This window comes from Felis catus, chromosome D1 (assembly GCF_018350175.1).
Source record: "Felis catus isolate Fca126 chromosome D1, F.catus_Fca126_mat1.0, whole genome shotgun sequence".
NCBI lineage: Eukaryota > Metazoa > Chordata > Mammalia > Carnivora > Felidae > Felis > Felis catus.
The window spans coordinates 4,009,297-4,036,089 of NC_058377.1; the positions used below are offsets into that span (position 1 = coordinate 4,009,297).

A 26,793-nucleotide genomic window follows, 5' to 3' on the forward strand; every position below is an offset into this window, starting at 1 on the left:
GTTCGCTCCTGTTTCTCTACACCAAGTCAGGTTGGCTGAAGCAGTATTGTAGTGATGTTTTGTTGGTTATTTTACCACATACAGTTTGCATCATAATAGGGTTTGATTTGTAGTAGTAAACTTACCAATGTGGAGGTGTATTTATAAGAATAACTCAGGTACCCAACTAGAAAAATCAAAACCAAAATACATTTCAGAGCTTCCTCCTTAATATTGAGGGGCCCTGAACTCAATGGCCAGAGTTTCCCCCATCAACTGTGTAAGAATTACTGCAAGTTAAAGGTAAAAAAGCCTGTGGTCGTTCTTTGAAACGTCTAGTGAAGCCAGTCTATACTGTAAGAGGAAATGAAAGAGTATTCACTTCCTGTTAACTTTTCATAGAAGAAGAAAAAAAGAAACTTGATTGAAGAAATACATTTAAAGTGTATTGGAAGATATTAATTACAAACCTGTATGTCACTCAGGTTTATTCCTGAGTGGGAGTCCAAAAAGTCATCAAGGTTGCAACTTTTCGAGGTGTATGGAATTTTTAAATGTGTATTTATGGAATCCAAGAAAAAGCTTTCGGTCTTACTTGCCTAAGTAAGACAGTCACTTCAGCTCAAACCCCGTCTTCACTCCCTCCCACCGCCACCCCTGCGTGGAGAGTTTGAGTTGTTTGCCATGAATGACTGAAGCTCTGTAAATACCTCCTCATGAATCCCGCAGAACACTCAGTTCTGAGAACTGCCTGGGTTACCATGTTCCTGTCAGAGGGCCAGGAAGGCTCAGAAAGACCCCCCCGCTTAGCACTTGTGCTTAAATGACCACGTCTGGAGAAGCCCCATTTCAGGGCTTAGCTGGTTTCTGAGAAGGAAATCATGCCCGGGGGCTTTGGATAAACTCTGTGAGCAAGCCTTAAATAAAAAATCTTGCTAAGGGAAACAGACGTCTTTTTTTTTTTTTTTTTTTTTGTCATCTCAAAAAGATCATTTTTTAAAATACACTTTTGTTTTTTTGTTTTTTTTTTTAATTTTTTTTTTTCAACGTTTATTTAATTTTTTGGGACAGAGAGAGACAGAGCATGAACGGGGGAGGGGCAGAGAGAGAGGGAGACACAGAATCAGAAACAGGCTCCAGGCTCTGAGCCATCAGCCCAGAGCCCGACGCGGGGCTCGAACTCCCGGACCGCGAGATCGTGACCTGGCTGAAGTCGGACGCTTAACCGACTGCGCCACCCAGGCGCCCCTACACTTTTGTTTTTTAAGAGGCAGAGAGAGCAGGGGAGTGACAGAGAGAGGGAGAGAGAGAGAGAATCCCATACAGGATCTCCCGTGTCAGCGCAGAGCCTGACGCAGGCTTGGAGCTCACGAACTGTGAGATCATGACCTGAGCCGAAATGAGGATTTGAATGCTTAACCATCTGAGCCACCCAGGCGCCCCTCAAAAATATTGTTTTTATATTCTTTAGCCTTATTGAGATATGATTAACATATTGTGTACGTTTAAGGTGTGCAGTGTGGTAATTTGATACACTAACGTATTATGATGTGGTGACCGACCACAGAAGGGCTGGTGAACGAACAGTTCTGTCACTTCATGTGGTCACCATTTCCTTTAGGGGATGAGAATATTTCAGATCTACTCTCCTAACAGGTTTCAGACAGATAACGCAGTATTGGTTTTTTAAAATTTTTTAAGCTTATTTATGTATTTTCAGAGAGAGATGGAGCAGGCAGGGGAGGGGCAGAGAAAGAGACAGAGAGAGAATCCCAGGCAGGTTCCGCGCTGTCGGGACAGAGCCTGATGCAGGGGTTGGACTCACAAACCACGAGTTCATGACCTGAGCCGAAACCAAGAGTTGGAAACTTAACGGACTGAGCCCCGCGACGCCCTCATGACACAGTGTTGTTAACTGTGGTCACCATGCTGTACATTAGATCCCCAGAACTTGGAAAACTTGAGCATGTCTTTTCCGTGTCTCTTCTTCCTCCCGAATTCTAAACTGTTTCTTTTCTCTCGTGACTGCATGGTAATAATGAGACTTTGTCCCTCTCAACTATAAACCTAATCGATTGTACAAAATCTACAGTATTATGAGAATATAATATACTCTTTGTCCTGTAAAATTTCCCCCCCAAAAAATACATGTTCTGATCCTGAACATGATTTTTTTTACTATCTATATTTTAATGCTTTGTACCTCTAAGCCAAATCAGTTTTTAATGTTTCTTGGTTTTACTCCTGTCTCAACTAAACATAAGAGCTAATCCAAACTTTATCAAGAGTTTCTACATGTATTTTAATACACCTGTATTTCAACATCCTCTTTAATAAATTGAAATAACAGGAGAAAACAATTTCAGAGAATCAACCAAAGCAGTTTTTAAAACAGTAAAATGCTAAATAATCTTGATGAGGAAAATGCTTTTGAGAAGTAGCCCTCTTTCAGAAGATGGGGAAGTTAATATAGTGCAGATAAGGGGACGTGTTAGTACATTTATGGAAGGGTAGGCAACCTCCAGACTGCAGCAACATGCTATCCATAAGTACTCTGCTGATATTTTCATTCATATCAGTTTTCAAATCATAATGGAAATGGCTCACACAATTTTCTCCTAAAATGTGTGAATGGACAACTATAATTAAAGAAGCACTTCATCTTCTGTACCTGTTTTCCAAGTTATTTTTATGCCTAATTCGTTCTAATGAATGTATCGCTGTTTATTTTTTTTTAATATCTCTTTTCTGTAATCTCTGACCAAAAGACTTACAGGATGTGTCGGGATTTTCTAATTAATTAAAATTAGTTGCTTTTAGAATTTTGCAACATCTTTTTTAACTTGATTATAAATATTCTATGGCAGTAGATCTCCAACAAATAGTAGGCTTGGGAATCAACTGGATTGAGGTATCGGCTTTGTTATAAATGCAGAATTTTATCCCTGTCTTTAGATAGTTTGCTTGAAAAACTCTGACCTTAGGCCCAAAACACTACTAAAAAAGCAAAACTGTCACTAGAAATCTGTGATAAGGACAACAAAACTAAGGTGTTTATTAAAGATAAAGTTCTTGACTATAAGGGTGAGTAAATGAATGCTTCATAGTTGTACTTTTAAATATGGGCTTTATCTTTATTTTTTTAATTTCAGTTGGCTTATTTTTTAATGTTTGAAGCTTTTATTTAAATTCTAGTTAGTTAAAATACAGTTTCAGGAGTAGACTTCAATGATTCATCACTTACATATAACACCCAGTGCTTATCACAAGTGTCCTCCTATTAATACCCATCACCCATCTAGCCCATCCCCCACCCACTTCCCTCCATCAACCCTTAGTTTGTTCTTTATAGTCAATAGTCATTTTTGTGGTCTGCATCCCTCTCTGTTTTTCTTTTTTTTCTTTCCACTATGTTCATCTGTTTCTTAAATTCCACATATGAGTGAAATCATACGACATTTGTCTCTCTTGGACTCATTTCACTTAGCATAATACATTCTAGCTCCATCCACGTTCTTGCAAATTGCAAGATTTCATTCTTTTTTGATGGCTTGAGCAATATTTCATTCTGTACATGTTCTGCGTTTTCTTTATCCATTTATCAGTCAATAGACAATGGGCTGAATGCATAGTTCTATTTGTAACTCTTTGAGGAACCTCCACACTGTTTTCCAGAGTGGCTTCACCAGTTTGCATTCCCACCAAGAAGGTTCCCCTTTCTCCGCATCCTTGCCAACATCTCTTGTTTCCTGAATTGTTAATGTTAGCCATTCTGACAGGTGTGAGGTGGGATCTCATTGGGTTTTGATTTGTATTTCCTTGGTGATGAGTGATGTTGAGCATCTTTTCATGTGTCTGTTAGCCATCTGGATGTCTTCTTTGGGAAAATGTCTATTCATGTCTTCTGCCCATTTCTTAATTGGATTATTTGGTTTTGGGTGTTGAGTTTGAGAAATTCTTTACAGATTTTGAATAAACTTTTTATCAGATATGTCATTTACAAATTTCTTCTCCCGTTTAGAAGGTTACATTTTAGTTTCATTGTTTCCTTCGCTGTGGAGAAGTTTTTTGTCTTGATGAAGTCCCAATACTTCATGTTTGCTTTTGTTTCCCTTGCCTCTGGAGACATGTCTAGTAAGAAGTTGCTGTGGTTGAGGTCATAGAGGTTGCTGCCTGTGCCTAGGGTTTTAATAGTTTTTCTGTTTCATCCATTTGAATTTATTTTGTGTATGGTGTAAAAAAGTGGTGCGGTTTCATTCTTTGGCACAGTGCTGTCCCATTTTTACGAGCACCATTTGCTGAAGAGGCTTTTTTCCATTGGATGTTCTTTCCTGCTTTGTTGAAGATGAGTTGAGTTGACCGTATAATGGTGGGTCCGTTTCTGGGTTTTCTCTTCTGTTCCAGTGACCTATGTGTGTCATTTTGTGCCAGTACTATACTGTACTTTGTAATATAGCTTGAAGTCCAGAATTGTGATGCCTCCAGCTTCGTTTTGTTTATGTTTGTTTGTTTCTTTGTTTCTTTGTTTGTTTGTTTGTTTCAAGATTGCTTTGGCTATTGGCAGTCTTTGGTGGTTCCTTACAAATTTTGAGATTGTTTGTTCTAGCTTTGCAAAAAAAAAATGCTGGTGGCATTTTGATAGAGAATGCATTGAATGTGTGTATTGCTTTGGGTAGTAACAGACATTTTAACAATATTTGTTTTTCCCATCCATGAGCATGGAATGTTTTTCCATTTCTTTGTGTCTTCTTTGGTTTCTTTCATGAAGGTTCTATAGTTTTCAGACTACAGGGTTTTTACCTCTTTGGTTAGGTTTATTCCTAGGGATTGTAGGGGTTTTGGTGCATTTGTAAATGGGATCGATTCCTTGATTTCTCTTTCCACTGCTTCATTACAACGTATAGAAATGCAACAGATTTCGATATATTGATTACATCCTGTGACTTTGCTGAATTCATGTATTAGTTCTAGCAGTTTTTTGCTGGGGTCCTTCAGGTTTTGTACATAGAATATCATGTCATCTGCAAATATTGAAGTTTGACTTCTTCCTTGCCAATTTGAATGCCTTTTATTTCTTTTTGTTGTCTGATTGCTGAGGCTAGGGCTTCCGGTACTGTGTTAAATAACAATGGTGAGAGTGGACGTCCTTCTCCCGTTCCTGACCATAGAGGAAAAGCTCTTACTTTTTCCCCATTAAGGATGATATTAGCTTAAGGATATTAAGGAAGTGGGTCTTTCATATTTGGCCTTTATGAAGTTGAGGTATGCTCCTTCTTTCCCTGCTTTGTTGCGGGTTTTTATCAAGAATGGATGCTGTACTTTGTCACATGCTTTTTCTGCATCTTTTGAGAGAATCATATGGTTCTTACCCTTTTTTTTTTAATTAATGTGGTGTATTATGTTGATTGATTTGCAAATATTGAACCAGTCTTGCAACCCAGGAATGAATCCCACTTGGTCATGGTGAATGATTCTTTCAATGTACTCTTGGATTCAATTTGCTAGTACCTTGTTGAGAATTTTTACAGCTATGTCCATCAGGGATACTGGCCTATAATTCTCCTTTTTAGTGGGGTCCTTGCCTAGTTTTGGAATCAAGGTAACGCTGGCCTCATAGAATGAGTTTGGAAGTTTCCCTTCCCTAGATTACTGTTCAAAATAGCAAGTAGCCGTGTATGCATTCAAACATTTCAAAACATCAGTTTCCAAACAACTATTCGCGAGTGTAGTTTCAGGTATATTGATTTTTCTATGCTAAATTACACCATAGGAAAAAAGGAAGAATTTATATAAATATTACCCACTGAGTTTTAAGGTCATAGAAATGTAACAAAACTACAAAGCTAGATTTATTGTCATTGTTTGCACAAGGCTGTAATAAAACAAGTTACATTTTTGGCCTTCTAAATCCAGTGGGCAATTTGGTCCACTCATCTGCTGAAAATAACTCTGAAAAAAAAAAAGACAAAAACCAAAACTACTCTAGGAGTATTTGTTAAATTTGTGATCAATTATTAAAGCTGTCAATTTTTACTTTAATATATACCATATTGGGCACTAGCATTATTCACCTTACATAGTTTTCTTCCTCTGACAATTATTTTATAGAATAGCTAAAAATAATATAGCTGGAATCCAATGAATTGCTTTCATATCAAAATCAGTGCTTTATAGTGGAAACCTTTTTATATATTATTTTATTTTCACACATATCCGTTAATTTTGAATCCTGAGCTTGATTACTTACAAAGAGTCCTTAGGGACTCTAAGACCTTATCAACTGAATATCGGCTACCAGACTGATACATATACTTAGCCCAGTAGCAGAAAAGCAGCAACAAACTTGATCTTAACTGTCTTTCTGGCATCAAAAATTATTTGAGCAGAACAGCACTTAAGGCTAAAGTTGCTCACACGTTTTACTCCACCATGAAAAATAACAAGGGTCACGCAGCTAAATTCCCATGTTCCTGTGGTCAGTGAAACCCTTCTCTCATTACACCCAACTCATCCTCTGGATACAGTCATTACATAGGGCCACAGGTGGTTTGTACTCTCTGCTACCTCTTTCTTTGCCCATTCAACCTATATCCCCAAAATTATGTTTCCAAAAAAGATGAATATTTTCACTTTTTAAGAAATGTGCAATTATTTATTTTTAAAAAGTAAACAGAGGGACACCTGGGTGGCTCAGTCAGTTGAGTGTCCAACTGTTGATTTTGGCTCAAGTCATGATCCCAGGGTCATAAGATCAAGCCCATGTCCGAATCCGCGCTGGGCATGGAGCCTGCTTGGGACTGACACTCTCTCTCCCTCTCTCTCTCTCTCTCTCTCTCTCTCTCTCTCTCTCTCCCTCTCAAGAATAAATAAATAACAGAAAAAAAAAGTAAATGAAATAATTTAATGCCCGTGATTCTACTTCTCCTTACTCTGAATAAAGAACATTAGAGTGAGGTGATGTTAGAAAATTTTGCTCACTCTAAAATTCACGAATGCTATTTCTGATAAAGACTGATAATTGCATTTGATCCTGAAACAATATAATTTTACACACGGGATACACCTTGAAAAGGAGTATAAAGTAAAACCTTGGTCAGTTGGCCCTTTCTGTACATTCATTCATCGTACCAGTATTTATCGAGTGCCCACATTGGGTGAGACACTAGACTCTGTGTGCTGAAGATCAGGTGATGAGGTAACAGATTTATTTCTCTTTTCTGTTCTAGTTAGCAGCTCTTCTCTGGTTAACTAAGGTTTAAACCAAAAGCATTGGCTAAAATCCTATGAAAATGCCTTCTTTCCTTTAGAAATAGAGCACGTAGAAAATGATCAAGGATCTCATAACATCTCGGCGGTCTGGGGATGAGTGCCCGTTCTTATCCAATACGTGATGATGTCAGAGGCGTCTGGTAGGGAACGAGAGCCAGCTGCCTTTAGGGCACATGATGGATGTATTTAAGGAGCCTCACCAAGTATTTCTCAGGAGAAGATGTCAAGGACTGGCCTTACATTATGAAATAGTTGTTTGACAAGGGAATAGAGAAATTGGCTCATGAGTATCTCAAACTGCCACTTTGTCTCATACCTCGAACATAATTGGTGCCCCTTTCTGCACTGTTTCCCCTTTCACTACAGAAAAGGGGAATTCGGGTTCTCATTAGACACAGCGTGACACTCAGACAGTTGGCAAAGCCAGTGACCTTCCCATACTGTTTGCAAACTAATCAGGAAAGCCTAAAAGCCATGCCTGACCTCTCAGGGGCTTCTTGCGTCACCAGAGGAAGGCAGTGATCCTGCTTCAGGGCACGACCAATTGGAAAGAGGCAAATTTCTCACAAACAGCAATGTGGCCATCTGTACCTAAGTGATGGAAAGTGCACAGGGCCTCAGCAGTGTGTCCTAAGGCCAAGGCTGCCTCTTCGTCCAGTATCGCCCAGTGATAAGATCAGGGCCCAGACAGGATTTTTGGCGAACTGCCAAATGTGTCGGAACAGATAGCGTCTGCTCATCTATAATCTGCCTTTATAAGTTTTCAGATGTCTCTAACATAAAGAACTGCGCTAAATCTAGAACTCTACCCACCTCCACTTCCAAAAACATCTCTGACTTGAATAAAGCATCAACAAGAGCCAGCGGCTTAAAGAGCCTGCCTCCATGTGCCATAACTAGTCGAATCATTATGTAGAAAGGAAGGAGCATTTTATTTACTGACTAATACCCATGGGGTTATTTTTTTTCCACACCAAGACAAAAAAAATCGTCAAAAACAGAAGTATAAGAGACAGAGGAGACAAAAAACAAGCATGGAGACAAGGAACACTAGCTTCAGTCGTGAGTAGTCACTCCAGAAGAGGCCTCATCACTGGGGATGATGGCTTTGATTATTGGAACCATCTGTGGAAGGACTAAGCAGCATGCATCCCGACAGTAGGAATGAGCAGTAGAGACAGGAGGTGACAGGAGACAGGAGACAGCAGTAGAGACAGGAGGGTCCTGCACTTGATTCCGAATGCATGCATTCAACATCTATGTTCCCAACATCCTTCCAGGCCCTGCGGGGCTGAACAAAGATGAGCAAAACAGGGTCCCTAAACCAGGAAGGCATACTCTCAAGCTGGGAACTCAGAAACAAAAATGCATAATGACCAGACGACGTGATGGTTCAGAATCAGAAATACTGCAACGTGTATCAGGACCCCAGCAAATGTGCTGACCCAGTGGAATGGAGACAGTCAGAAGTGCTTCCCGGGGGAAAACAGACTTTTAAATTCAAAATGCATTGTAGTTCTCCAGGAACCAAGGAGGGGTAAGGATATTCCAGACGGAAACAAGGCAGGAAGGCAAGGAGTTCTGGGAAAGCCCAGGAGGCAGAGACCCATTCTACGTGGTAGAAATTGGGCAGGCGGCAAACGTAGAAATTGGAGTGGAGCAGGTAACCCAAGATGGTGCTGACAAGACTCGAGGCAGCAGGAATGCGGATTCCTTGCGCTGTCCTAGTTCAGCTGTCTGTCTTTGTTGTCGAAATCTTGATTCCATCAGAGCAGAGTCTGTAATTAGCATTTGCCGATATATCCCCAGTGATATTTAAAAGGGAGCAAAATAATTGTCCAATAAATGAAAGTCTGAATGAGCTTCGTTTGAAGACACAGGCAGGAGGTATCTCTCTCCCGCGTTTGAAGGAAGAGCACTCACCAGTCCTTGAAGTTTCTGGAGGTCAGCCCTCAATTACCTGGGAAGCTTTCTTGTCCAATATGTCTCGCCCGCCGAAGATGATGGGAAAGCCGGGTTTTCTGGTGCTCGTACTGGCTGAAAAAGCACAAGTGTTTCATTTCCATATATTAGAGCAACAATGAGTGAGATGGAATGGGAGCAAATCAGGCACTCAAAGAAATTACTACAGCCCAGAAATCGTATCAGCAACTTCCTGCACTGCGGGCCCTTGGCAGGGCCTGCTGCTTGGCTCCATTGTAAAGCTGCTTCTGCATATCCGTCAGGAACCGCAGCAAAGTGAGGAGAAACTTAAAAGACGTGAGGTTATGGGTTTTTGGTGTTTTTTTTTTTCTTAAAGGTGAATTTTCACTTCTTTAATCTCACGTTTTAGCTGAATTGATTTGAATGGGTAAATCCCATTCTAATGCACTGGGTATGTTGTTTTCATAGAAAACAGGGGAAAAAAACACCTTTACAGATATCAGTCAGACTAGTGCAAATGGAACTTGGTGGGAGTGAGAAAGGGGTCTCTAATTGTCTCCTAGCAACCGTTACCATGGTTGTGGATATTCCTCATTTCCTTACAAAGTAAAAAAAAAAAAATTAATATAAAAGGAAAAGTAAAGAAAGCAAAGGATGTATGTTTTTTGAGGAGGAAGGAAACTGGTCGGCAGAATGCTAGTACTTGTATCTTGGAAGAATTGTGAATTGTAGGCATTGATTGTGTTCAACTAAAATTGTTTTAGTTGCAGCTTCAAGAATACCTCTTAAAATAGTTTCTGTTATTGTTGTTGACACAAACATTCAAAAGCTCAGTTTCTTTTCAAAAAAGATAAAAGAAAATCTGATAATTTTAGAGAAATAAGCTAGTGTTTCCAGCCTTAAATAGAAAGCTGCTGCGTAGACTTGTCTACTATGATTTAGAGAAAGGCAAGTAATATTCCTCATTAAATGGGAGACAGAGGATAACTATGTAATTTATTCCATCAGAATTCTGCATCCACTCTCCAAATGCTTAAAAGGCAGTGAGATTGACAAAAAGGAAGCAAAGCACCCAATATGACCTTTGAGGACACTTTTCGGGGTCTTGTAAACGTCAGTATAACCACACTGTATAAAACCTCCAGTGTTCCTATCAGACAGTTGAGTAATAGAGTGCACTACCTGCCAGTACGTGAAGTGACGCGTCTTTTAATCAGTGATTTCGTTAGAAAGGTAACAGGACAGATTCATGCTTAATCCTCCCCTTACGTTGCACACATCTTCCCTACTGATCACCTAGATTTTCTCTGCCCTTGCGTACAACTGGTGCCAAGTTTAAGATCAGATTATGGGGGCTCCTGGGCAGCTCAGCTGGTTAAGCGTCTCTTAATTTTGGCTCAGATCATGATGTCACCGTTCGTGAATTCAAGTCCCACGTCGGGATTTTCTCTCTCTCACTCTCTTCTCTGTCCTTCCCCCGCACTGTCTCTCTCTCAAAATAAATAAATAAACTTTAAAAAATATATTAAGATCAGATCGTGGAAGGAAGTTAAAATGGTGTCATTGTTACAAAAAAAAAAAAAAAGAAGAAGAAGAAGGTCCACATGATCACTGGTAAATGGAAGGAAGATCAAGATTATACACAGGGAATTTTCTTTTCTTTTTTTTTTAAGTTCCCCACCCCCAGTGTCACATATACCAAGAGATTGTTATGTTCTTCCAAGTCCAGGCCTCAGTTGTCTGAATATTGTCTTATGTCTTTTCCTTTATAACCACAGAATCTATACTGGAAAAAAAATGTTTTTTAATTTATTTTAATGTTTATTTATTTATGTTTTTTTGAGAGAGAGATAGAGCACCAGCAGGGGAGAGGCAGAGAGAGAGGGAGGCACAGAATCCGAAGCAGGCTCCAGGTTCTGAGCTGTCAACACAGAGCCCAACGCAAGGCTCAAAACCACAGACCATGAGATCAGACCTGAGCCTGTCGGATGCTTAACTGACATAGCCGCCAAGGTGCCCCAGAAAAAAAAATTTTTTTTAGTTCTATTCTTGTAATAATATTATGGTTATTTTTGCTGGTTGTTATCATATGTAAATTTGAAGGTCAAGTATTTTAATCCAGTATAATGACATAACAATATAAGTATCTTGCCCATAACATGAAAGAAACTAATTTTCTGGTCTCTGCCCACTGTACCCTATCATTTTCCTTTCTTAATCATGAACACAACATTCACCCATTTGCTCAGTTATTCAACAAATATTTATTCCATACCTATCCATTTCTAAGCACTGTGTATAAAATTAAATCAGTTGTGGTTCATTCCTTAAAGGAATTTCAAATGTAAAGGAAAACAAGAACACAAGCAAATAATATAGCACAGTGTGGAAAGGTGTAATAAAGACTAAAGCAAATGGCTGAAAGATGAGTCAGAACTCCCCAGGAAGAAGCGGTGGGAAAGGGCCTTGGCAGATGGCAGAGGGAAAGAAGAGCCCTGGGATGGAGCCATTGGGGGGGGGGGGGGGGGTGCGGGTGGCTGGAAGTAAGTACGTGTGGTTGGAACATCAGGTGCAGGGGAAATGAGAAGACGCTCATGGCAAATTGAAGACAGGTTCCAAAGGGCTTCACAGTCTCTGTTAAGTAGTCTTCTATTCCGCATAGCCTTTAAATGTCACTGGGTGTTTTTAGATGTGATCTGATCGATCTGTGGTTTAGAATGATAATTCTCATGACCACATAGAGAATGGACTGAAAGGGGAACAGACTGGTGATCAAGCGAGCAATGGTGCTTCGTCTTTATTTTTTATGTCTCATGTATACCAGTAGTTAGCTTCATTTATTTGGCATCTATATCACACATATTTATTGAGTGCTTATCAGAGGCCAGACAATGTCCTAGGCCCCCCCCCCCGCATGTCCCTGACTCGTGAGGGAGCCACACAATAAACAAGTAAATATCTAATGCCAAGTAGTGATAATGAGAAATTCTTAAACGTATTAATTAATGTCTACTTTGCCAAGCACCACGATATGCACTTAATTCAGGGATTCATAGTCACCATTACTTTGGTTAAGATTTTGAGAAGCTCAAATGATTAGGGTTTAAAAAAACCATTTAAAAAATGCTTTAAATGTTTTAAATTTAAAAATCATTTAAAAAATGATTAGGGTTTAAAAAGGAAAATTTCCTTTGGAAAATTAAACAGTATTGTTAGTTATGGATAATAGTCTTCATGGGAATGAGATCCCTACACACCTACATGCAAATACAACATACAGACACTGAAATAGAACAATATCATTTATTAGGGAGGGACATATTTTCCCTGCCTTTTTTCTCTTGGTTATGACCTTTCATTTGCTTGGGTTTTTTTAATAGTTTCAGAGTTGGTCACTTGAACAAATGTAAAGAGTTTACATAGAAAAGTCTGTATTTGTCCGTGAAGATTGGGTCTCTGTGTACATCTGTCTGCACTCTGAATCCACTTCACAGGAACCTGGTTCTATGCACCAGCTGCTTTCTGAAGTCCAGCACCAAGCTGTCTGAAGTCCAAAAAACTTAATAAAGTCCCCTATAAGGAAAGCATTCTCCTGAAATAAAAGTAAAGAGAGTAACTCTGGGGTCATATGTCTTCTGTATTTAACTAGTCACGGTTTACCATCTGTTGAATAGATTACAAACGTGCAAATTTTAGAACTCGTGACTAAAAAGGTACCAGCTGGCATTATTACATAGTTGAGGCACTAACACAAAAATTATGGACAGAACATATCTTGAATATGCCTCAAATAGTTCCGTTGACTTTTTATTGTGGGTAAAGATGATCAACACAGAAGAGAAATAAGAAAATGCCGCTAAAGCAACTCAAGTCTGAAATGTATGTGACAGTTAAGGAAAGCGATGAGTAGAGAGTAAAGCTGTAGGAAGGATGTCCTTAAACAACCTTTTAAAACTGTTCTACAGAGCTGTGTACTCTATCTGGCTCTTGGGATTTTGGTGAACATTAGCATATTAAAGTCTCTAAAAATTCCTATAGCAAGGCAGCCTCAAACCTTATTTAACCTGGTGTTCCCTGCAAGAGTGGCCACAGAATTTCTTGCTCTCTCTTTAGCTCTCTCTCTCTCTCCCTCCCTCCCTCCCTGCAGTCACCTCTCTACATTTTATTTGCCTAGAAAATACAGGAAAATAAAACGTCTCCAAGAAAATAAGGGAAGTTTGAATTAAAAATGAGAGAGGGAAGAATGTTCAGATGATAATATTTCAAATCAAAATGATAAGGAAAAGAAATATGAAATTAAGGGGAGAGTGGTAAGAAGCTGGTATACTAACAGGAGCCCCAGAACCCGTGGTTCATTAACACTTCCCTACACTGGAAAGTCACACAATCAGAGGCTCTCAGGTTGGCTGGGTCTTAGAGGCCATCTATCCCATAAACAACACCTTTCCAGGGTGCTTATGCAAGCCATGTTCGAACATAGTTGACGTATAATTCAAATATCCCCTCACAATTATCTATCCCTTTGAAACCTATGTGCCAATATGTGACATTTGAAGACATTTTTTCCCATCACCACCAACCCCACCTGCCCCCTCAAGTTTTCTTTATAACCCATAAATAGATATTTATTCAGTGACGACATGTCACGCAAGCAGGGAGGGGGCAGAGGGAGAGAGAGAGAATCTCAAGCAGGCTCCACAATCAGCGAAGAACCCACCATGGGGCTCAATCCCACGACCCTGGGATCATGACCTGAGCTGAAATCAAGAGTCAGACACTCAACTGACTGAGCCACCCAGGCACCCCAAGAAATAAAATATTCTGATTTATATACTCTATAAACTGTTTATGGGGTTTTCAAAGAGAACAACATAAAATGTATTTAAAACTGCACAGAAAAAAAAAACTATATGGTACATAATTGAACCTTTAATGATCACTTTGAGGTTGTCACATAAATAGAATTATCTACTGGATTGAGTTGCACTTACATTAAAGTTAGACTATATACTTGAACTGTCATCTTAAATGTATACCTGATAGAGTACAAGGTAAACAAAACTGAATGCAAGTTATTGAAGCTTTTTTGCTATTAGCTTTATTATGGATATATGAAGAATTTGCAAACCTAAACTTAGATATGTTAAGTTTTACCTGATAGCATTCCATCTGTGTGGCCCTGTACCAATCTGCTACAAAATGGGACTAGGGAAACCTTGCATATATGATGCGATTCAAATAAGCAGTATGTGCAGATAGGAGATTATTTAAAGAAAAGGAATTGGTTTTTTTGGTTCCTTAAAAGAAAGCTGGTTTTTCTCATCCACAGCCTTGGCATTTGCCTACTACCTAATGTGATAATGAAGGGCACTGTCATAAATGTCTGTTATTTATTTTCCTCTTAGGAAAGATGTATAATAACTGGCCAAAAAATAAGTCATTTTTCTGACTGCTATGGCCTAAGGAAGGCAACGGGGTATAGTAAAAAAAAAAAGAAAAAAAAAGACGAAATTGTAGTCAAAACATCTGGGCTGGCATCCCAGCTTCATCACTTAATGACTGTATTTATTTAATGTGTTTGTTTATGAAAGCAAAATATTCCCCCCTCCACCTACAGCTCATTAGAATTGTTCAAAAGAATTATTTTTTTTTTTACATTTGTTTATTCTTGAGAAACAGAGACAGAGTACAAGTGGGAGAGGGCCAAAGAAAGAAGGAGACACAGAATCCAAAACAGACTCCAGGCTCTGAGCTGTCAGCACAGAGCCCAACATGGGGCTCAAACCCACAGACTGTGAGATCATGACCTGAGTCGAAGTCGGATGCTTAACCGACGGAGCCACCCAGGCGCCCCACAGAATTGTTTTTTATATTGCTTCTTAAAAAATAATCTCTGTAATTAAAAAAGAGCTTTGTGCTCACTGGCTCTTTCAGGCCGCTATGTGTGTTTCACATTCGAAATCACAAATTCCATAGAACCTTCTGTGCCTCTCTACAAATATTTTCAATCACTAAATTAAAACACTGTTAAACAGAATGGATCTCTGCTAAGAGATGGCCATTGTTAACATGATGAGAATCCTAATATTATTCAAACTCTGTGGGTGTAGAATTTTGGAGCCACCATAGTAGTCAGAGAGAAGGATATATTCTAGGATGTGCTTTTCTGTAGCTGTTGGCAGTTACCATGCTGAGGTGAGGTGTGGAGACAGAACTAAACACCTGCGTTTTAGCACTTGGTTTTCGCTCCTAGTTCTATGACTCCATTCAGTTCCTACCCCCAGAGGGCCCTCGGTGGGGAGAAGTGATCTACAATCTTTGTTCTGGAAGGACGACACTGAAGGGTTTTTTTTAACATCTGGAATACATTCAAAGAAAAAACCAGTAGCCAACCAGTACGAAGTATGGATGTCCTTAAAGTATATAAGACAGGACAAAGGGAAAAATCATGTATCAGGAATGACAAGAATTTATTAAAGATACTGATTCATCCCTATTTCTCTATATCAAAATAAACCTTTTTTTCTTGTTTTTTTTAAGATATCCAAATTTAGATATCCAAATAAAATCATGGTATTTCATGCAACTTGAGTCCTTGACTATACTCAGAGATTAGGAACTCAGAATATAACGTACATGTGTTATGCTACAGAGATGAAAGCTTGGGACAGTTACCCAACAAAAGTATCTTTTTACCCTTAACAATGTCACTGTCACATTGGTAATTTTTTTTTAATTTGGAGACTTAGTTTGGTTTCCCCTGAAGCAGATCTTAAGACAAGGATTTGTGTGTAATCAGTAGTTTTGGGAGTTGAAGAACACACTGCAAGTGCAGTGGAGAAATGCAATCAATTAAAGGCGCATTTATCTAGAAAATTACCATGTGGGTGACCAAGGCTTAATCTCATTTGATATTAATGTAAATTACTAGAGGATTATTGTAAATGTCATTTGAAATTAGTGTAAATAGAACACACATGTCAGACTCCTCTCTCTGGCATGGGCGTTGGAATACTTCTGCACCAGCTCCCATCCGTCTCTGTATGGGGGCTGCTGGGGAGGAGGGCATTAATTCCCTGGCACCTCTTGCCTGGCCTGCTAGCCCGCCCCACCATGAGCAAAGTGGGCTCCAGGGATCAGAGAAGATCCCAACGTCCAGGAAATTCAGGTGCTGGCAGTTATAGCAGTATGCACTGAAGTGCTAAGAGGAAAAGCATTGGTGGGCCATCAGTAGTGTCTGTGACACTCACTGGCCATGCAAACACATGACTTCAAGCCTGAGAAAGACTCTCCCCTGACATCTTTTACCGGAAGGCAGTCAGCCACTGTTCGGAGCTTCCGAAAAATGAGTGTGTCCTAATTAGAAACTTCTGTAATTTCTAACATCTTCAAGTGTGGAAGGAAAAAATACAGTTGTGTGTGTGTGTGTGTGTGTGTGTGTGTGTGTGTGTGTGTGTGCATGTACTGATGAGAGCTCTCATTCTCTGTCCTCTCCCTAAATCTCTTGCCACACAAATAGCCTTAGTTCCTTTTGTTCTGGGGTTCTTCATGTTCCCCTCACTGACTGTGAATCGCATCCCCAGAAGTAAAGGTCCTGTTGTTCTCTTACATGGTTGTAATTGAACTCTGCAGTGTGTTTGCAGAAATCCTTTGCCTTACGTTTTTCTTTTGGTGAAACTGGGGTAAACTAGCTAATCAAACGAAACAAGGGAAAGCTTTTGTTTCTCTCTATAATAAGGTATTTTGAAGCACCCTGAAAGTCAACATTCAGGAGGCATCTGGGGGGTTGGGCTTTCTACAGAGACGAAGGACTAGTGAGTGACTGCCCTCGTTACAGTAAGTCTCCACCACTGACGAGGCATCGTGTCCCCCACACCACCAGGTAGGCTGTACTGGTTGGCCACTGTCATGGAATTTTCTGGAACGTGATAACGGCTGGGAGAGGAATTTCTAGCTGCCTATTAAATCGGAGTAAAAGGAGAGCCAAAATCATTCCTACTCGGGTGTGCCATTGCCGGTCTCTAGCTTGAAGATAGTGTCCACTACAGTGATCGTGGCTTCGTAATAACAGTGGGAGGTAATACACAGCACCTCGTATCTAGAGAGACCCCTGAATGCTTTATAAACCATTGATACAGGAAGGGTTCACGTAAAATTGTATGGTGGGTTAAAGGCCAAACTCCCACCATTTACAAGTTTCAAATTGATCTTCATATACTAGTGTTTGTGGCATTTATAGGCTAACTTCTTTATTCATCCACTCAATCAGTATTTATTTAACATCTATTCTGTCTTTAAAATTACCTTGTTCTCCCTACAAAATGATCCCGCTCCTCCTTCAAATCCATGGCACACCCTTTACTCGGTATTTCAGTCATTTCTGTTTGAGGCTTATCGTCTTAGGAGAGAAATTAAACACTCTTATAACTGCAGCACCGACTTATCTTTTTAAGCCTTGAATCTCCTTACCCTAAACTTATACATAGGACACATTTATTGAACTAAATTTATTTAAAGGTGGGGTCAGGGCTCCTGGGTGGCTCAGTCGGTTAAGCGTCCGACTTCAGCTCAGGTCACAATCTCATGGTTCATGAGTTCGAGCCTGACGTTGGGCTCAGTGCTGACAGCTCAGAGCCTGGAGCTTTCTTTGGATTCTGTGTCTCCCTCTCTCTCTGCCCCTCCCCAGCTCTCTCTCTTTCTCTCTCAAAAAAAAAAATCAATCAACATTTTAAAAATTAGAAAAAAATAAAGGTGGGATTGAGGTGAAAAGCATCCTGGGTTCATCCTTCCCTAATTTTAATAAATGAATAAAGACTTAGAAGTTACAGTCATAAAGATTATGCCATAATTTGTTAATAGAACAGTTTGGTGAGTGCATCTGGCATTTACCTTATTAAATATGCATAGGCCTGACTTTAGAACTGAATCTTTTGACCAGCAACATAGATATTTCTCAGCAACTGTTTCCTAAAAAACAACCAAGAGAAAGTAATCAAAGAAAGCATTTAGTGCCTCTTCTGAAGCATTTTATTCTTGTAAAGATGGGTTCTTCTGAAAGTGTACAATCAGTGTAACTTGTACATTCTCCCTAACTCACTCTTTAGAACTCTGAACAGACACTTGATCATTATTCTTTGTCCATTTATCATCCTCTGTGTCTTTTAAGAAGATAACAGAGATGGAGTCTCTACTCCTACACCTTTCTGTCTTTATGAAAGGCCATAATTAATTGCTGCAGCGAAGTCTTTGTTGTAGACATTGCTTTCCCATAACAAGTGGGCCAAACACACTGTGTGTTGTGCTGTTAGATATTAATATCTTTCACCTCCCACTGTTTATTTTCCTTCTTTATAAAGAATAATGTCAGAAATAGCAAGACACAGGTGTGGTCTGCATCCAGAGTCCAGCCACTCAGATTTTTTATTTTGTTTTGTTTTTATACAACACTTTGGTTGAGATGACGACAGCCGTGGAGAACCATATCCGTGAGACTGTTGGGTTTTACACAACCATAAAAACAATGGAAAAACCTAAGGAAATGACACCCTAGGTGCAGGGCCTTTTACTACGGAGTAATGGAGTATAAATTGGATTTGTTTTCACAAAGAAACTTCCATGTAGTGTTGGATGCTCGGCAGAGGGACCGAGATCTGGCCGTTATTAACCCCTGGCCACCCTCAGTCAGGGTGGTGAGTGTTCAAAGGCAGTGAGGCTCTCACATTCGTTTTACCCCAGCCAGGATCTGGCTCAGCAAAAATGGCATTCTCTGTAGCGTCCCCAGCCAGGGAAATAAATCCTCAGATCACTGCTCCCGGAGGCCCCTGGTTCCCAGAACGTTGAGGCGTATCACGCTCTGCAAGGCCTCTTCTGCAGGGATTTTTGTCACTTTCAATTGTTTGTGGTTTCTAAAAGTCCTCATCCCTCGAAAACGCATTACATAAGCTTTAATTTATGACAGCTCTTTGCTGGGCAGTCTAGAACTGACAGTAATTTCCTCGCAGAGACACCTAGTGCAGAATTTCCACAGCTTTTTCACATGTGCAAGTGTTAACTCTTGAAAATGATTCTAGGGGAAAGCACAGGTTACTGACTGCAGCCACAGAGAAACCCCAAGCCGAGAGCACTGAGAGAGAGGAGGCAGCATGAGCAGGGGGGCTTAAAGAGAGTGCAAAACGGCTTACCCAGTCAAGCCAGAGAAAGTTCCAGTGAGTCAGCAAGAGATTAATAATGAATTGTCTCGTGGCAGCAATCCCTGCTGAGGTCACATAGCAGGAAGTGCTGGCCGACTGGATCATCGACTCTGCAGTTTCCTACCAGTACCAGCTGTCAAGTGTCCCTAGATCATTGTCCTTTTGTACAAGTTGTACCTGAGATTCCGGAGAAAAAGAGGGCTCCTGCCTGCCCAGCCCCCCGCTAAATCACTCGGGTTTGGGTTACCCAATATGGTGACTAATTAAGCGGTTGCTTTACCGAACTTTCCTTATCATCCCGTCTCTGTATTGCTTGTTCTCATTTCTGTGGTGAGACTGTCAAGGGGTGTTCAGTTTTAGATAAACTGGGGACCGGATAAATGGGGCAATATAAAAACTACTTGTAAAACATTGCAGATGTGTAGTTGAGCTTCCTGGAGAGTGAAGTCTCCAGGAGCCAAGAGCGAAAGAAACTTGCACCCAGGGAAGTTGCCAGATTGGGCAGCCTGACTGACTGGGGGTTTCATGCTCACCCGAGAACAGGGACTTTGGGCTCAGCCAAGGCAGTAAGTTAGACCTCAGATCCCATTTAAAGCCACGTTCTAGAAGAGTGACAACCCAGCCAAAGAGAGGAGCAGAAAAAAATCTGCTTCCTGTACAAGGAGTGAGCTGAGTGTTTTCTGCCTTGGCCTGGGCTCAGCGTGGTGAGGGAGACACCTTCTGTGAGAATTGGTCATCGCAACCTTCTTGAGGTAGATTGTCGTTTAAATTTGAATTTATTCCACCTGCTGAGATCTGGGAATCAGTGACATCAACACTGCAGTATTTGTCAGAACACACAGATGTGTGAAGGGTTATTGGTAGAGAATCTCCCAGAATTGTTGAAGGGAAATCCTCGTACTTAGAATGCACGACATATCCTGAACAATATGAACAAATATTTCAAAGTAAAATTTCCAAACTGCCTTGTAGTGAAACTGCAGAACTATAAAAACAAAGAGGAGGTCTTGGCTGTAACCAAAAAGGAAAGATTGCATGAGCAGAGACACCATTTCACCAATAGCCGTGTGTGCAAAACTCTGTTTTCTGTTTCAAAAGGGTTTTCCTTTATTTTATACACAAGTCACCAATTTACAAAGAACTACTGTTAGAGGATGTTAAAATGCTAACAGCAACTTAATTTTTCCTTTTATGATGAAAGTACATGAAAATCATGTATTGTGTTATCACCTTCGGGGAACCAGTGAGATTCCAAAGCTGCCCATCGGTAATTGTCATTAGATTTTCTCTCATTGAAGGAATTTTCAGTTTTATAGAAAATAAGAGTTGTAATTTCTTTTTTTTATTATTTTTTTAAACATTTATTTATTTTTGAGACACAGAGAGAGGCAGAGCATGAGTAGGGAAGGGGGAGAGAGAGAGGGAGACGCGGAATCTGAAGCAGGCTCCAGGCTCTGAGCTGTTTGTTAGCACAGAGCCCAGCGCGGGGCTGGAACTCATGAACCGGGAGACCATGACCTGAGCTGAAGTCAGACACTCAACCGACTGAGCCACCCAGGCGCCCCTAAGAGTTGTAATTTCTAATGCAACTTTATTCCTGCGTTAGAAATTTCTGAGTGTCTAATTTTCAAAACATTTCTGAAAACATTCTTAGGGGAAAAAAATGAATCTAGCAGAGAGAAAAAGTCTCGTGATGTTTTGTCTTTAGTCTTTTTATTATAATAAAATAATAGTCTATCCATATGCAGAGGGGAATTAACTAAGTATTCTATAGTATCAGAGGTGTCTACACACAGAGATTGTGCCTTAGAAAAACCTTGCTTCCTGCTCGGGACAAAAATCCAGTCTACTCATAGAAAATCATTCTTAACAATTGAAGACACCAGCAGCCTACCATACATTTCTATAAATTATCAACAAATTAAGGATGACTATAGTCTTTGGACCAGAATAATTTTAAGTTTCTTATGTTAGTGCATATTCTGTTATAGAAATATTTATATAAACTATCAGTTTGTTTTATCACCTTGTCATTCTCTTTGAGGGGATCATAGCATAGTAGTTTTCTGAACAAGAACAAGATATAGCGAATGAAGAGTCATTTATACAGCATGATTGAAATTAGAGGGTTTTCTTTTTTACTTTAATCACTTAATTTTTAAGGTGGCTTGTGGATTTCTTCTATTATAATGAAAACTGTAACATTTTTTCTTCATGTTTCCACATAGAATTATGCTACAATAGTTAAAATTCTGTTTTTAAAAATATCATTCAGTGAAGTTAAACAGGTTTTCTCTTATTTCCTTCTGTCTTTGCAGATTGTGAGTGTTGGGAAGCATGTTAAGGGTTACCACTACATCATTGCAAACTTGGTAAGAACTCTTTATTTTCTGTTTTTCATAAGAATTGCTCAAGCATTCCAGATTATTTTAACTGTGCTTTACAATAACACTTCAGTAAATGAATAAACGACATTACTTACTAATCTGTTGGTAACACTTAGGATAATATTTTTATTGCAGTGGTCATTGTATTCATAATGTGCAATTCAATATATTTTGGTGCAGACTAGCTTGACATCTGCCAAAGCAACCTTAAAAGTAATGATAATGTTTGCTTTACTGTGATATCACTTGGCAAATCAAATAATGGTCTCTCCTCTGTATAAATGGTAAATGTACCTATGGATCCAGATTTCCATTACTTGGGCTGTCACAAGGATCATCAAACTGATGACCCATGTCCTCTGATTTTAAGAAAAAGCAAGATTGAAATGACTATTGTATAAAGAAGTCTTTTGATTGGGAGTGATCCATATTTTTTTTAATTATGTCAGTTTTTCATATATGTAGAAGGTTATCGAACAAGATACATACATTAGTATAAAATCCTAAAAGGCCTAAGGCAAGTCCTTTTAGATTTCTTGGCAAGGCTTACCAAGTATTTCTTGTTAACTGCGGTGAAGAAGGAAAGCGAACTATGTGGAGGGCCATTCTCCTTGCTTTATTAGAGTGCCATCTGCCCCAAGGGCTTGCTCTCAAAAGTGGTTTATTTTAGAAAAGTTAAGAATTTTTTCTCCTTTTTCTCTTTTCCACCATATATTTCTTTGGTGAAGATCTTTTGCTTACAACAGAAGAGCCAAAGGCTACAATAGAGATTTCAGATTTATCCATTCTTGTCATGTAGTGAGTGGACCATCACACTTTGAGACAGGAATTTTCAGTCTTTAGTGAACTGGATTTCACTATGGAATAGAGATAGTAAAATGCAACAATAGACTGTAAACTCCTATTTCCTTGTTTTTATTAGTAAAGTATAATTTTGTTACTTCATGGATTATCATGAAAACACTGAGAAATTTTGACTTGTCTTTTCCATTGCTTTTAGTAGGTCCATAGTCTGGATGTTTTAATATATTTTATAAAAGTATAATTCTTAAAGCTAATATATTCTCATATTAGTCACTATAAGAGAAAAAACTCTTATGTTTATGGAATGTGTACACTCACAGTGACATTGTACAAAGTGATTCTAGCAAGTGGAGCGTTTTGACATCTCTTCTTTCCAAACAGTGGAATTAAAGAAGAAAAAAAAAGTCAATGTGTTATAGACTGTCAGACCAGAAATGAATTGCTGACATTGACAAACAAACCAGTACAAAATGGAAAGAATGGTTATAACACCCTAATGGCTATCACAGCCTTTCTTAAACAGCCCTAGGAGATGACAGCATATTTAAGTTATGTGTGTCATTACAGCATATGAAGTAGGAAAAAATATTTGCCTGAATTAGGGCATAGATCATCACTCTCACTAAAAATAACAAAGCCCTTACCATATGTATTTGATATCATTGTAATACATGATTATTCAGTAACTTGTGCAGATCTAAATTACAATATATTTATTAATTATGGTTTCTATTGACTTAATTCATTTATCTCTAAATAGCTGTGACTTCCAAAACCAGAATGTTTTTTGTTTCATTGGGCCAGTCACAGGCTGTTTCCTGAAAACTACTGCATAGGATTCCCAAATGTGAAGTAAATCCATTATCAAAAGAAAGATTATATTAATATACTTAATGTTGAAAGACTGAATGATTTCCCCCTAAAATCAGGAGCAGACAAGAATGGCCCCTCATCATTTCTGTTGAACATGGTCCTAAAGCTTCTAGCAAGGGATACTAGGCAAGAAAAAGAAATAAATGGCATTCAGATTAAGAAGAAAAGGAGATTTTGTGAATGTAAAATCCTAAGGAATCTAACTAAAAAACTGAAAACTGATAAAGAGTTTCAGCAGGGTTTCCGGATAGAAGGTCAGTATTAAAAAAAAAATATGTGTGTATTTCTGTACACTAGCAACACACATTCTGAGAGTAGAGTTAAGAGAATAATTCCATTTAGAACTTCCACTTACAATTTGCAACTAATCAGGAACTGGTATTTAACCAATTCATCGGGACTGTTTAGTTGGAAGGACCTCGATGGTGGGGTAGGAAGCTCCTGAACTTCCCTCCACCCCCAGACACACACAGAGTCATCGCCCTGAGAGAAATCCAAGTAGCTGAGAAACTACACACACTGAAATGGATAGGAAAGGCTGAGACCACTCTTTCCATAAAAACTACCCCAGCACAGTGCCATACAGTCAGGAGGGAATCCCCGACTCCCAGCTTCTCCATGAGCAGTGAGGATTTGGACCATACATTTAGCACCCCAGCTTTTAAGGCTGTCAAGAGACAGGCCCCAAAACACCTAGTTCTGAAAGCCAGTGGTTATATGTCCATGAGACCCACAGGACTATAGAAAACAAAGAAGCCATATTCTTAATGGGCTCATGAGCATTCAATGTAACTATCCCCACAGACCCTATTAGCACAGAGGGATCAAGCAAAAATGCTCGTCTCCACTCTTTCCCTGAAAGGCAGTTGACTATCTACTTCACAGTCTGCTGCCTCAGTGTCCATATGTAAGGGTCCAGCTGCGTGCATCAAAGAACTGGCCATGATTCTTCATGGAGCCCAGGGGAGCTGGTGGACATTTCTGTCACCTTCTCCTTCTGGCTCACTCCTCCTATAAAACCAGGACATCAACCTGTCTCTAGAATATTGTACACGTGCCTGGTGACCTACCCAAGGGATGACTGGACCTGATAGGCAACAGAGCTTATATTCACAAATCCCACAGTACTGTAGCGAGCAATGAGGCATTTCTTAACAGGTATGTGCAAAAGTATTAACCCAGGCCATCCCCCCAGGGCTCAATGTAGAGGCAGCTGGCAAGGTGCACATTTCCTAGTCTTTCCCTGGAAGTGGGTTTGACCATATATTTCACAGGCTGCTACCTGAGGGTCAAACTTCCATTCAGCCTGCATCTAGGTGCTGACTGTGATTCCTTCCTTTGGAACATTGGCAGGCCTGTCAACTACTAAGATCCACTTAAAAAAAAAAAGAAGCTGTTTGAGCAATCACATAGGTTTAAGAGACAACCAACAATTTGGTCCAGGCCCATTTGATGAGGCTCATCTCCTATATGTGACCAGTGTGCCAAGACTGGAAGATGTGTCTGTCTTATTTAATGTGCAGAAACCAACCAGCACAGGGAATCAGTAAAAATGAAGAAACGAGGAAATATGTTCCAAACAAAAGAACAAAATAAATCTCCAGAAATAAATCTTAATGAAATGGAAATAAATGATTTACACAACAGGGTTCAAAATAACAGTCATAAAGATGCTTATCAAGGCCAGAAGAGCAAAGTATTAACAAAAATAAGAATTTTGACCAAGAGTTAGAAAATATTTTAAAATGCCAAACATAAATCACAGAGCTGAAGAATACAATAACTGAACTATAAAATTCAATAGAGGTGTTCAATAGGAGACTAGAGTAGGTAGTAAGAAAGCTCAGCTAACTTGAAGACAAGGCAGTGGAATCCATCCATTCAGAGAAGTAAAAAGAAGAAGAAAATGAAAGAAGTAAAGATAGCTTAAGGGACTTCTGTTACACCATCGTAGATCAGTGTACATATTATAGGGCTCCCAGAAGAAGAAGAGGAGAGAAAGGAACAGAAAGCTTGTTCACATAAATAATGGCTGGAAACTTCCCTAACCTGAGGAAACAAGTAGAAATCAAGATCTAGGGCAGCACGTGCATGGCTCAGTTGGTTAAGCATCCGACTCTAGACTTCAGGTCAGGTCATGATCTTGCAGTTCACAGGATCGAGCCCCACGTTGGGCTGTGTGCTGACAGTGCCGAGCCTGCTTGGGTTCTGTCTCTCTCTCTCTTCCTCTTTCTGTACCTCCCCTGCTCATTCACTCTCCCTCTCAAAAGAAATAAACATAAAAAAAGAGATATAGAGTAAGACACATTATAGTTAAGTTGTCATAAGTTAAAGACAAAGAGAGCATCTTAAAGGCAGCAAGAGGAAAACAACTTGTTATGTACAAGGAAACCACCACAAGACCATCAGCAGAAGGTTTATAAGCCAGAAGAGAATAGGATGATATATTGAAAGTGCTGAGGGGCACCTGGGTGGCTCAGTCAGTTAAGGGTCCAACTTCAGCTCAGGTAATGATCTCAGGATTCATGAGTTTGAGCCCGTGTTGGGCTCTGTACTGTGAGCTCATAGACTGGATCCTGCTTTAGATTCTGTGTCTCCCTCTCTCTCTTTCCCTCCCCTGCTCAAACTCTCTCTCTCTCTCTCTCTCTCTCTCTCTCTCTCTCTCTCTCTCTCTCAAAAATAAATAAATATTTAATAAAAAAAAGTGCTGATAGGAAAAAACTGGCAACCAAGAATACTCTACCTGGCAAGGTTGTCCCTGAGAACTGAAGGAAAAATAAAGAACTTTCCAGACAAGCAAAGGCTGAAAGAATTGATCATGAGTGTTTCTATAAGAAATGTTAATATTTAGGGGCGCCTAGGTGGCTTAGTTGGTTAAGCATCCAACTTTGGCTCAGGTCATAATCTTGCAGTCCGTGAGTTTGAGCCCCACGTCAGGCTCTGTGCTGACAGCTCAGAGCCTGGAGCCTGCTTTGGATTCTGTGTCTCCCTCTCTCTCTGCCCCTCCCATGCTCATGCTCTGTCTCTCAAAAATAAATAAACATTAAAAAAAAGAAATGTTAATGTTTAAAGCTGAAATAAAAAGATACAAATTAGTAACATGAAAACACATGAAAGTATAAAACCCAGCGGTAAAGATAAATATATAGAAAAATTTACAATACACCAATATTGTCATAGTGGTGGGTAAATCACTTTAACTCTACTATAAAGGTTAAAAAATATATTAATAATTATAACTATAATAATTTCTTAATATATACACAATATAAAAAGACGTAAATTGTGACATCAAAAACATAAAATGTGGGATGAAATGTGTAGAATTGTAGAGTTTGTGTATCCATTCAAAGTTTAGTTGTTACCAG

The 26,793-nt window shown here is 39.5% G+C and overlaps 1 protein-coding gene across 15 annotated transcripts in view; it reads left to right on the forward strand.

The window, feature by feature from the left end:
- GRIA4 (glutamate ionotropic receptor AMPA type subunit 4) overlaps window positions 1-26,793 on the forward strand; it is a 1,433,894-nt gene that overhangs the window by 1,320,017 nt on the left and 87,084 nt on the right. For all 15 annotated transcript variants that reach the window (XM_045039802.1, XM_045039803.1, XM_045039797.1 and 12 more), the window contains one exon: window positions 21,680-21,733. In XM_045039802.1, coding sequence (XP_044895737.1) covers window positions 21,680-21,733 — 54 coding nt within the window. The remainder of the gene's footprint in view (window positions 1-21,679; window positions 21,734-26,793) is intronic.